Source organism: Otolemur garnettii, unplaced genomic scaffold (assembly GCF_000181295.1).
Source record: "Otolemur garnettii isolate 467f Iridium unplaced genomic scaffold, OtoGar3 scaffold00159, whole genome shotgun sequence".
Classification (NCBI taxonomy): domain Eukaryota; kingdom Metazoa; phylum Chordata; class Mammalia; order Primates; family Galagidae; genus Otolemur; species Otolemur garnettii.
Window position 1 is genome coordinate 609,358 of NW_003852554.1, and position 13,050 is coordinate 622,407.

General features: G+C 38.9%; 1 protein-coding gene across 3 annotated transcripts in view; it reads right to left on the bottom strand.

Annotated features, from left to right (window-relative positions):
- Positions 1–13,050, bottom strand: part of ZFYVE9 (zinc finger FYVE-type containing 9) — a 174,650-nt gene that overhangs the window by 87,574 nt on the left and 74,026 nt on the right. For all 3 annotated transcript variants that reach the window (XM_023519158.1, XM_003799923.3, XM_023519159.1), the window contains one exon: positions 9,202–11,297. In XM_023519158.1, coding sequence (XP_023374926.1) covers positions 9,202–11,297 — 2,096 coding nt within the window. The remainder of the gene's footprint in view (positions 1–9,201; positions 11,298–13,050) is intronic.

Below are 13,050 nucleotides of genomic sequence, written 5' to 3' on the forward strand. Positions count from 1 at the left end.
GGCTCTGTCTCAAAAAAAAAAAACCAAGAATAAAGTTCACCATTTCTAGGTCTCTTTTCTATTTTATGTTGTGGTACACTATAAATGTCAGTCACAGGCACTGTGCAGTGGTGGTATTATGGTCTATGTTACGTTCGAGTCTATGAAGTTCTTTGGCATGATTGATCCCACGTAAATGCGTCCCCTTGCTTATCTCCTGTATCTGCCATTCTAGAGAGATGCCACTCCAGTCATTAATAATGGCTATTGCCAAAACCACAGAAAACAGGTTCAAGAACATGGAAAAACTAAAACCCTTCTGTATTGTGGATGGGAACGCAAACAACTGCTATGGAAAACAGTATGGTGATTCCTGGAAAAATTAAATCTAGAATCACCATGTGATCCAGCAATTCTCCTCTGCCTCTTTTTATGTGACTCTTTTCCCACTCATTGTTCTTTAATTACTGAAGTCCTCTCAGTTCCCTGAACGGGTGTTTTTCTACCTCAGAGGGCTTTCTCCATGCTGTTGTCTATTCCTGGAGCATTGTTCTCTGTGGCCTTGAACGGCCTTTGAATCTTCAGCCTTCATGGGTCATTTCTAAAATGTTACTTCTCAGAGGCTTTCCAAAACCTCCAACCCCCATTTGTTATGTTACCCTTGCTGGTTCAGATCCTTCATAGTCCTCAACACGCATGGTTTATAACTGTACGTTTGTCTGGGGTCATTGGCCTCATTTTTATAATCCATTAGAGTAGGGACCACAATACCATCATGTAAACTCAGCACTCAGTACACTGACAGACATAAATCAGTAATCTGGGGCTCATTTATTGATCATTAACAAACACAGATCGAATACTCTGTAGGTGCCAAGTCCTTGTACTTGGTCACTTTTAACCAACATACCCTTTTGGAGGGTGTGCAATGAAAATTATTTTCCTGAGTTCAGCTTCATTAGAACCCCAGAAGAAATCTAAATGTTGGTTCTGTTTGTTCATACCAGAGGTTCAGATCGTAAAATGAATTACAAGGCAAGACAGACAGGTTTTCAGGCAGAGTAGGAGGGAAACTATGAATTACCGGGCAATATTCCAAAGTAGCCATTTACAACTCTCATATCTATGAGTTCCCATCAGTACATAAGTAAATAAGAAATTAGGAAAATAAATGTGTTTTGGTTTGAATCTGTTCTTAAACAGGAATAAAACTTATGACTAGTTTAAAATATTCTCCAAAGTTTTTTTTTTTTTTTGGAGGAATCATTAACTTCCATGAACATAACAACAATGAATATACAAGCTACCAAAACCTGTGGGATACTGCAAAACCAGTTTTGAGAGGAAAATTTATCATTTTAGATGCCTACATTCAAAAAACAGAAAGAAAGCACATCAACAAACTCACAAGCCATCTTATGGAATTGGGAAAAGAAGAACAATCTAAGCCTAAACCCAGCAGAATAAAGGAAATATCCAAAATTAAATCAGAGATCAATGAAACTGAAAACAAAAGAATCATTCAGAAAAAAAAGAAACAAGGAGTTGGCTTTTCGAAAAAATAAAAAAATAGATAAACCTTTGGCCAGACTGACTGAAAATAAAAAAGTAAAATCTCTAGTAAGCTCAATCAGAAATGATAAAGGGGAAATAACAACTGATGCCACAGAGATACATGAGATCATCTCTGAATACTACCAGAAACTCTATGCTCTGAAATTTGACAATGTGAAGGAAATGGATCAATATTTGGAATCACAACCTCTCCCTGGACTTAGCCAGGAAGAAACAGAGCTCCTGAACAGGCCAATTTCAAGCACTGAGATTAAAGAAACAATAAAAATATCTTCCAACAAAAAAATGCCCTGGCCCGCACGGCTTCACATCAGAATTCTATCAAACCTTCAAGGAGGTTTATAAGTACAGCTTATTTCTGTACTCCAGAAATTATTCCAAAACATTGAGGAAGGAATTTTCCCCAACACATTCTATGAACAAACATCACCTACAACAAACATCACCCTGATACCAAAACCAGGAAAAGACCCAACTAAAAAGGAGAATTTCAGACCAATTTCACTAATGAATATAGATGCAAAACTTCTCAACAAAATCTTAGCCAATAGATTATAGCTTATCATCAAAAAAATCATACATCATGATCAAGTAGGTTTCATCCCAGGGATATAAGGCTGGTTTAAAATACGCCAAGTCTATAAACGTTATTCACCGTATCAACAGAAGTCAAACCAAAGACTACATAATCCTCTCAATAGATCCAGAAAAAGCATTCGATAAAATCCAGCGTCCTTTTCTAATTAGAACACTGAAGAGTATAGGCATACATGGCACATATGACAAACCCACAGCTAATATTTTATTGAATGGAGTAAAACTGAAAGCTTTTCCTCTCCAAACTAGAACCAGACAAGGTTGTCCTCTGTCACTGCTGGTGAGACTGCAAACTAATACAACCTTTTTGGAAAGAAATATGGAGAACCCTCCAAGAACTCAAGCTAAACCTTCCATTTGATCCTGCAATCCCATTACTGGGCATCTACCCAGAAGGAAAATAATCCTTTTATCATAAGGACACTTGCACTAGACTGTTTATTGCAGCTCAATTTACAATCACCAAAATGTGGAAATAGCCTAAATGCCCACCAACCCAGGAATGGATTAACAAGCTGTGGTATGTGTATACCATGGAATACTATTCAGCCATTAAAAAAATGGAGACTTTACAGCCTTGTATTAACATAGATGGAAGTGGAACACATTATTCTTAGTAAAGCATACAAGAATGGAGAAGCATGAATCCTATGTACTCAATTTTGATATAAGGATAATTAATGACACGGTGGGGGTAGGAGAAGGTGAGAGCAGAGAGAAGAAGGAGGAGGGAGGAGTGGAGAAGGGAATAGCAGAGAGAGGGAAGGAAGGAGGGAGGTGGGGTCTTGGTGTGTGCCACACCTTTTGGGGGCCAGACACGATTGCAAGAGGGACTTGATCTAACAAATGCAATCAGTATAACCTAGTTTCTTGTACCCTCAATGAATCCCCAATAAATTAAAAAAAAATTGTACTTTCTGCTCTATTTTTCTGCTCTAAGAAACAAACTATAAATGTTTTAAGAACCTAGGAGCTGGACTGGGGATATGAACAGGTGGACAAGAGGCTGCCACCTTGTGTACATGTTATTAGTGTACATGTTATTACTTTGTTTTTTAAAAAACAAGGCTTCTTCATCCCATTTCGAAAATTTCACTCTCAATTTTTAATTTGAACAGTTATTTGGTGGGGGTTTTTTTTCTTTTTTTAAGAGACAGGGTCTTAATCTGTCATCTAGGCTATAATGTAAAGGGCACAATCAATCACAATCATACTATAACCTCACAGTCCTGGGCTTAAGTGATCCTCCTGCTTCGGCCTCTCAAAGTGCAGGAATTACAAGTATACACCACCATGCCTGGCTAATTTTTTTACTTCCTGTACAGATTAGGTCTCACTATGCTGCCCAGGCTGGTCTCAAATTCCTGGGCTCCAGGGATTCTCCCACCTCAGCCTCCCAAAATGCTGTGATTATAGGAGTGAGCCACCAAGACCAAATCTAGATCATATTTTAATATGCCAACTTTATACTATACATGAGCTCAAGCTATTTTTTTAAACTGTAAGTGATAAAGATCACATATGCCTAAATGGACCCTGAAGAAACTAGTGTGAAAAATCAATAATAAAAAAAAAGGAAACAGTAATTCCAAATTAAAACATTAAGAATAGCCCACTTAACTGACACCTTGAGAAATAGCATTCCAGCATAACTGGGATGACTTCCAAAAAACATACTTTCAGTCCAGCACATTTCAAAATGTTTAATAGCATACTTTTCCCACAAAGTAGCCTTAGCTAATCAGTAAGTTCAGCAATAATTATACACAGATAAATCAATGCCATCATAAATCTTTCAGTTTCCTTTTCTTCTTTTCTTTCCTTTTTTTTTTAAACACAGAGGTTCACATAAGCTCCTTCAGGGCTACATGGGAAAAGAGAAGAAGTCTATGCAACCTCTCCTTAACAGAAGTAGAAACAGAGGCCTACAGCTTTGGGTAAACCAAAGTGATACGTATGACTGTCATTAAGTCTCTCCTCTTTCAGTGACTTGGTAGCTGTAATGTTCATTACCTAGTTCATAGTTCCAGGCTTGATAAGTGAAGTAAAACCTAACATCCTGCTATTTTGCCCTGCTCCCCCATCACCTAACAGTCACAACCGTCACGTTCTGTCGTCTTTAAAAATCAAAGACTCAAATTCCCAGTTCTTTACCACTGCCCAAACCTAATGTTCACCCAAAGACAGTGACTTATATTTCTAATAAACAACTTGCGTACAGATACATTTGTTGTGTACAGTGCTTTGAAAAGAACACGAGACTTTGGAACTGGCTAGATTTGTGGTAAAATCCACACATTCCCATTTATAAACTCTGACATTTAGGACCACTTATTTGGCCTTTCTGAAGTACGATTTTTCTCACCTGTAACTATATCTCAGAGGAGTGTGATGTAAGACAAGCCTTGCAGAAAGGGGAAGTATTCAAAAAATGTTCTCAAATATAAAACATCTGAGCTATAATCATTAGTTCAATAAGTTTTCTTTTGGGTCAGGCATGGTGGCTCATGCCTGTGATCCTAGCACTCTGGGAGGCTGAGGTGGGGGAACTGCTTGAGCTTAGGAATTCGGGACCAGACTGTGCAAGAGTGAGACCTTGTCTCCACAAATAGCCAGGTGTTGCAACAGGTGCTTGTAGTCCTACTTATTATGAAGGCTGAGACAAGAGGATCACTTGAGCCCAGGAGTTTGAGGTTGCTGCAAGCTATGACGCCATAGAACTCTAACAAGAGCAATTTAGTGAGACTCTGTCTTTACCACTATCAAACAGTAGAAAGAATAGAGCCATTTACCAATTGGTACTTAGTAAACCCTAACAGTCACATCACTGACAGTAATGAATAAAGTGTAACAAAGCCTTGCAAGTTAGCAAATAAAAGAATATTTACTTATTCTTATATTTTTAGAATTTTCTATTTTCAAAAAACTCTTTACTCTTAAATTCACTAAGCCAAATGATCAAATATAATAGGCCAAAATATTAAAGGCAAATGATAAGAGAACAAATACCATGATCTGCTGGAATCAGTAATTTCTATAAGAAATTAACAGAGATATATAAAAGCAGTGATGATCTGAACGGACAGGGCACCTTTTGAAGAAGGAGTTCTCTACACTCTTTGTTCTATAATTCACTGCCTATCATACAGGAGAGGTAGGGAGTATGCTTCTATATGCAGCAGTTATCTAAATCAATAATGTATAAAATCGTAAGATAAAACCCATTTGCTGAGCATTTCAGAATGCGTGACATGCTTTTCCACTTAACAACAAAGGCACAAATGGAACCCATATGTCTTAATCACCCAGTGTGGAAACATATTAATAGAAATAAAGTGTCATATGTTACCACTTTCAAAATTTCTAGTATACTTATTTTGTATTTTATTTGCATTAAACCAAGATGAATATTCTAATTATAATGCCTACTACTTATCAAGAGCTGAATATGGCTCGGCACCTATAGCTCAACCGGCTAAGGCACCAGCCACGTACACCTAAGGTGGCGGGTTCGAATCCCCAGCCCGGGCCTGCCAAACAACAATGCCGGCTGCAACCAAAAAATAGCCGGGCGTTGTGGCGGGCGCCTGTAGTCCCAGCTACTTGGGAGGCGGAGGCAGGAGACTCGCTTGAGCCCAGGAGTTGGAGGTTGCTGTGAGCTGTAATGCCACGGCACTCTACCCAGGGGGACAGCTTGAGGCTCTGTCTAAAAAAAAAAAAAAAAAAAAAGAGCTGAATATAAGCCCTACATTGTACTAAATAATTTCTCACTATTTCCTATTAACATGTTATATATTCAAGCATTTTTTAAATTTTTTTTGTTTTGTTTTTGAGACAGAGTCTCACTATGTCACGCTTGGTAGAGTGCCATGGCGTCACAGCTCACAGCAACCTCCAACTCTTGGGCTTAAGAGATTCTCTTGCCTCAGCCTCCCAAGTAGCTGAGATTACAGGCACTCACCACAACACCCAGCTATTTTTTGTTGCAGTTGTCACTGTTGCTTTAGCTGGGCCAGGCCAGATGTGAACCCGCTAGCCTCAGGGTACGTGGCTGACGCCCTACCCACTGAGTCGCTGTTGCTTTTTTTTAATTAAGCATATTTTTATCTTGACCCGTTCTGTAAAATGGAGTTATTTCCTTTTTCCCACTGCTAATTCTCCAGCTATGCTCTGATGTGATCCCATTTTTCTTACATACTCTGAGATTTTGTTCCATAAAACTTTGTTCCAGAGTTTATGTGAATTCTGTTCACATAAAGTGTTCTTTATCTACTTTTTTCATTCCCTTTTCCAATCAGTTTCTTTTTGTGTGATGGCTTTCCTGACTCCCTCCACTATCTTGTAAGAATTAACCACTCCATTTCTCAATGTCCCCAAAGTATTTTGTTCATATTGCTAGTATGAAGATGTGCTAGGAGAAACAGTATGGTTAAAGCAAAGCGTAACAGCTTTGAAGTCAGATTGGTATTATAACCTGTGTGACCCTGTGCATACTCCTTGACCTTTCTGAGTCTCAGATTCTTGTTCTGTTAAAAAGGAAAAATCAACACCTATTCTACAAGACTTCGATGAGGACTAAGTGGGAATGAACATAAAGCACACATAACTGGCACTCTCAAAATACTGTACTATAATTTACCATTGGATAGAATGGTTTGCCTACTCAAATCAGTGGTTCACAATTTATTTTTTGGAGTTTTTAAAAACTCCAAGAAATCCAGATACTACTCTCCCTGTACCCTGAAGTCGGTATCCTTGATCATAAACTTTATAAGATAGTAACCCCACTTTATTCAGGCAACACTGTGATCAGCCCCAGGAGATAAATCATGATTGATGGGCAGCGCCCGTACCTCAGTGGGTAGGGCGCAGGCCACCGACACCAAGGCTGGCAGATTCAAACCCAGCCCAGGCCTGCTCAACAACAATAACAAAAATAATAGCCAGGCATTGTGGTGGGCACTTGTAGTCCCAGCTACTTGGGAGGCTGAGGCAAAAGCATCACTTAAGCCCATGAGTTTAAGGTTGCTATGAGCTGTGATGCCAAAGCACTCTATCACGGCAACAACAGCTTGAGACTCTGTCTCAAAAACAAAAAAAAAAAATCATGACTGATTAATGAATCCTGGCAATCCTACTCCCCTTTGCCAGTAATTGGTCCTGGTCTAGAACTGGCCAATAAGTTGAAGGAGGATGCTGGGGATCATTTCCTCCCCGATAAGAGGGTGTAGGAAGAGCAGGCTCTTTTGCACCCCCCCAGTTTCTTTCTGCTCAGGAAGTTGTCAGGTTGTACCTAATAGAGCTGAGCTACTTACTATCCTGAGGGGATGAGCTACTTACTATCCTGAGGGGATGAGCTACTTACTATCTGAGGGGATGAGCAGGAGAACTTCTGGTCTGACTCTGTACCTGGATGTAAATTACCAAGTCTCATGGCTCCTGGTCATCTGAAATAACTGTTATTTTTGTTTAAGTGACAAAATAAAACAGGGTCAGATGCTCTATTCCTTGAAGTTAAAAATACCCTACTTAATACAAACCAATAAATCAGGTGATAAAGGAGGTAGAGACTAACTATCGAGCACTTACTATGACTTCTGTAATCTCATTTAATCTTCACAAGCCAATAAAAATTATTGACTTTTTTTCTGTCTTTACAGATTAGAAAACTAGGGCTTAGTAAAGTTATATAGTTAATAACAACAAAGTTGATATTCAAATCCAGACCTGGCTTGGCGCCTGTGGCTCAAGTGGTTAAGGCACCAGCCACATATACCTAAGATGGCTGATTCAAATCCAGCCTGGGCCTGCCAAACAATGATGGCTGCAACTAAAATTAGCCGGGCATTGTGGTGGGCGCCTGTGGTCCCAGCTACTTGGGTGGCTGAGGCAGGAGACTCGCTTGAGCCCAGAAGTTGGAGGTTGCTGTGAGCTGTGATGCCATGGCACTCTACCTAGGGGGATATCTTGAGGCTCTGTCTCAAAAAAAAAAAAAAAAAAAATCCAGACCTGACACCAAACACATATTTTTGAAAAATATAAAATCCCAGGCAGCACCTGTGGCTCAAAGGAGTAAGGTATCAGCCCCATATGCCAGAGGTGGCAGGTTTAAGCCCAGCCCCAGCCAAAATCTGCAAAAAAAAGAAAAATATAAAATCCCCTTTCCTCCTTATTTATGGCACTTGTTTAAAAACCATTAAGCTGATGTGTTCTTAGCTAAAAATTTAAGGACAACTGGCTTGGCACCTGTAGCTCAAGCGGCTATGGTGCCAGCCACATACACCAGAGCTGGCAGGTTCGAATCCAGCCCAGGCCCACCAAACAACAATGACAACTACAACCAAAAAATAGCCAGGTGTTGTGGTGGGTGCCTGTAGTTCCAGCTACCTGGGAGGCTGAGGCAAGAGGATCACTTAAATCCAAGAGTTTGAAGTTGCTGTGAACTATGATGCCACAGCACTCTACCCAGGGCAACGGCTTGAGACCCTGTCTCAAAAAAAAAAAATTGAGGACAGCTGAGAAGTATGCATTACTCTAACAACTCTGTCATAAGGATCTATAGCCTTAAACTCTATTTTGCATCAAAGTTATGTGGGAAGAAAGACAAAAATACATATTTAAAAAGTTCCAGAATATCTAGCACAATGGCACAAGTACTACAGAAAAAAGATGGAAGTATAATATTCAACTTCTGAAAAATTAAAAAATATAAAGTCAATAACAAATATTTCCTAAACTGAAAGAATTAACTTCCTTATTTCAAACTATGACATTAACCAAGTATCTATCAATACAAAAACCACAAAGTTAACACTTCCTCAATTCTCATCTCTTTATGAAAGTGTTTCACTACAAATCTTGGCAACAAAAAAAAATTACTATCTAAGAATCAGCAAGGTTTTTTTATATAGAAATTTGCCAGAATTGGGCTTTCCAAAGCTATTTTTAATGCCACCTAAAGTATGTTCACCATATACTGTCTTTATTAATTTCTAATTGAGCATTACAAAATGGGCATGCCAAGTCTCTGAGCTTATACATGCAACTTACCTTCCCACATGCTCTGCAATGATGCCTCCTTTTGGTGAATGTAAACCTGGCTTCACATTTCATGCAATTTGGAGCCTGAGAATCTGGTACCCATACTGGAGCCACCTCACCCAGAGTAGTAAATGGCTTTCTGGCAGAAATGCCAAACTGACCAGCTCTGAGGTCATTATCTGGGCTGTCTGGAGCTAATGCAAGGCACGGTCTGCTGGAGATCTCAGCCTCATAACTTTCCAAGTGTTCCCCATTTGCATCAGCAATGGAGATGTTTCCCAAAGATGAATTACACACATTGGTTGCTGAGTTTTCCCCTAATTTTCCTTTTCCATGAGTATCATTTTTGTTTTTAATATTATTTCCACTGCTTGCAGGAAGGTCATTTTGTAAATGATCTGACAATGGCTTTGGAATTTGAAGTTTAAGATTAGAAGGTTGCTTGGGTCTTGCACCACCAAAAGGAACACTGACAGACTGCAGGTTGGCTACTACCTTGGGAGAAGATTGCCCACGTGCTGATGGAACTTGACTACAGAAATTATGTAAATAATTTTTCTTCATTAGGTCACCAGTGCTGTTTAAAAGTAGTCCACTCCCTTCTGTGGCCTCATTTCTCTGTTCATAAATATTTGAGTAGCTTTCTGATTTGCTCTCTTCTATTTCTTTCTCTTCAGTTACCGAATCTTCTTTAGAAGGTAAAGTCTTTGGAATAATAGAAACACCTGGGCTCTGCATTCCATAGGAATCACAATCATTAGACAGAGAATTTGCTTCTGATGTATGTGTAACAGTGGAGAAATCACATCTTTCATCTATGCAAGTTCCCTTTAAATCTAGACTAGCGTCTGCCATTCCAGCACACTCTCCTCCACTATCAGCAGAAGTGTCCTCAGGCTGACTAATCTGTAGAAACTTTTCCTTTTCGTCATTTACTTGTCTATCATTCATCTCATTTGGTTTAGTCAATTTCCAATTAGTCATCTCCTGAGATTCAGAGAAATGCTCTGTCATGTTGAGAAATTCTGTGGGGCCCAGAATTTCATGTTCACAACCTTCATTTTCATCAGACCTAACTTCACTAGACACAAGGCAATCTGAAAATTGTTCACAGTTATTATCCCTTCCAGACCCATTAGGCATGTCTGGTTTGAGAAGCAAAGGTAAACCAGACCGCAGGGATTCTTCAGTTGTTCTCTCTTCTGCTGGCTCTTTTTTGGTCAAGATCCCCTCACTCAAGTGGGAAAAAGAGTTTGGACTGCCTGTATCTGTCCTAGGAAAATTGTTTTTACCAGAGAGGTCCTCGTCTGGTGTCTGATTCTCTTGCTTCTTAATAGCAGGACCTTCATCTGTTCCCTGGAATGAGATTACTGAATCAACGGTTAAACCTGTAATTGCAGACATGGAGAAGTCTCTACCTATATTTTCATCATCCTTTAATTGTGAAGGGGAACAGACACTGGCTAAACTATCAGATGAAATAGTAAATAGATGGTTAACAGAATCCCCTTCTGGTTTTGGTCTACTCAATGGATCCATTTGTTTCTCTGAGTCCATATCTTTTTCAGGGGATCCACTTATACTAAAACTAAATTGATCAGTTTGCCTGTTTTCATTATCCGGTGAACAGCTAAAAGCATCCATAAGGGACTGACTATTATAATTATTACAATCCTGCAAATCGCTTTGTAATGTCCTTTTATCACAGTTATGCATAACAGCTACAACAAGAACATTCTTCTCATCTGGCAGACAAGCCAGGTTTCCACATTTCTTCTCTCCCACTTCAACAGCACTGCATTGATCATCCTGATTATAGCTTCTCTTAATTAACTGATCTTCGGCAACAGCATTTTCATCAATCCACATTGTGGCAATCTCTGAATTTAGATTACCGTCCTGTCCATTAGCGCAATGATCCTCTCCCTCTGGGATCAGGGTAGCTGAATGAGTTAGGGAGAAGACCTTCAGCTGTGGTTGTGACTCATTAGAAACTGCAGGTTCGTTCACACTGGCCAGTGCAGAGTTAAATGACAGCTGGTGAGAAGGGGGGTCTAAAATCTTATTCCACTTTGTATCCAATAAAGTAGAAGAAACTGTTTCATCTGAAAAAATAAGTAATTACAGTAAGTTTGATGGTAACACTGGAAAAGCTACTACGACTAAGTTAATCAACATTTCCAACTATACTCTGAAAATATTTCTAGGATATGAAGATTTCTAATTTGGGGGTAGGATAAGAAAATATACGAAAGATAGTTCCTGCAATTCTTAGTCATCAAATGGTAATATCTCAGAATATTACAAACCCAAAAGAATTCTACCTCACTCTAGTAATATAATTAAATTGACCACAGGTGGCCATAAGACCCAGGAAAGAAAAAGCGTCTTTAATTATCTGAATACAAGGCAGGCAGGGCAGGAACTATTCTAAGGTGGAAAACAATTAGAACAATGGTTAACATATAGTAATTGAGTGGGAAGGAAAAAGAAGAAATTTACTGTGGAGATTAAATTTTATAATGTAAATCACGACTCAGACTTAGGTTAGACTGATGTATCCATTTGGTAAAACTAGACAGTTAAAATCTATGCATTCTAATGTATATAAAGTTTACCTTTTTAAGACTAATAAAAAATAACACTGATGGGTGGTGCTTGTGGCTCAGTGAGTAGGGTGCCGGCCCCATATACTGAGGGTGGCAGTTTCAAACTCGGCCCCCAGCCAAACTGCAACAAAAAATAGCCAGGTGTTGTGGCGGGTGACTGTAGTCCCAGCTACTCGGGAGGCTGAGGCAAGAGAATTGCCTACGCCCAGGAGCTAAAGGTTGCTGTGAGCTGTGATGCCACAGCACTCTACTGAGGGTGACAAAGTGAGACTCTGTCTCAAAAAAAAAAACCAACAATGAATCAGGGAGAAGGAGAAGATGAAAGTACAAATGAAACAAAAATAGCATCAGGTTAATCACTGTTCAAGCTGTGTGATGGGCACACTGGAGTTTACTATTCTTTTTAATTTGCATATATTTTAAATTTGCCTATAATAAGGTCTTTTTAAAGTATATGAATTCTGTTTGTAACCATTATTGCAACACATTATTAAACAAGTTCATGTTTATTTACCTGAAGACATTTGGCAAAAATTATCCATTTGTCTTATTAAACCAACCTACTTATCAATAAGCATAATTTCCTAAGTTTGTTTACTTTTTAACATATCATAACTGTGACGGCTAAGTTATTCTCCCTAATCACGGGCTATCACACATATCTACGTAAATTAAAGAAATAAGACATAATGCACTTGGTGCCTTTGCTGCTTGCTTCCTCTGGTATCACTGATAATCATGGTCCTGAAAATAGGCAAATATATTCGTAACATTAATCCCCAGCTGTAAAGTAAATCTTTAATGCACCCATAGCACCTTGTTCAGATCTCTATTGAAGCATTTACTAAAATGCAACAACTTATTTACCTGTCTCTTTCATCCACTGAATGATTTCTAAAGGCAGAAACCGTTTCTTTCCATAAATGTTAAGCCCTTATTTTGCATAGTAGCTGGTATGTAGCAGGTATACAATAAACATATGATTACGTGAATATCCTCCAGAGAAAAAGCATCGAGTTTGAAGAACATAGAGATTGAATGATAGCTCCTGCCTCCCAGAAGTATACAACATACTTGGGAGAATAAGTGACAGATACAACACACACAAATATCGAATTAGGAGTACAAGATTAGGACAAGTATGGTATAGTGTCTTCACCTAACATTGTCAGTAGGTTCTTAGAAGCTGCCACTTTCAGCAAAGTGACACACTATATAATGAAACCAATTTTATACCATAAGTGATATA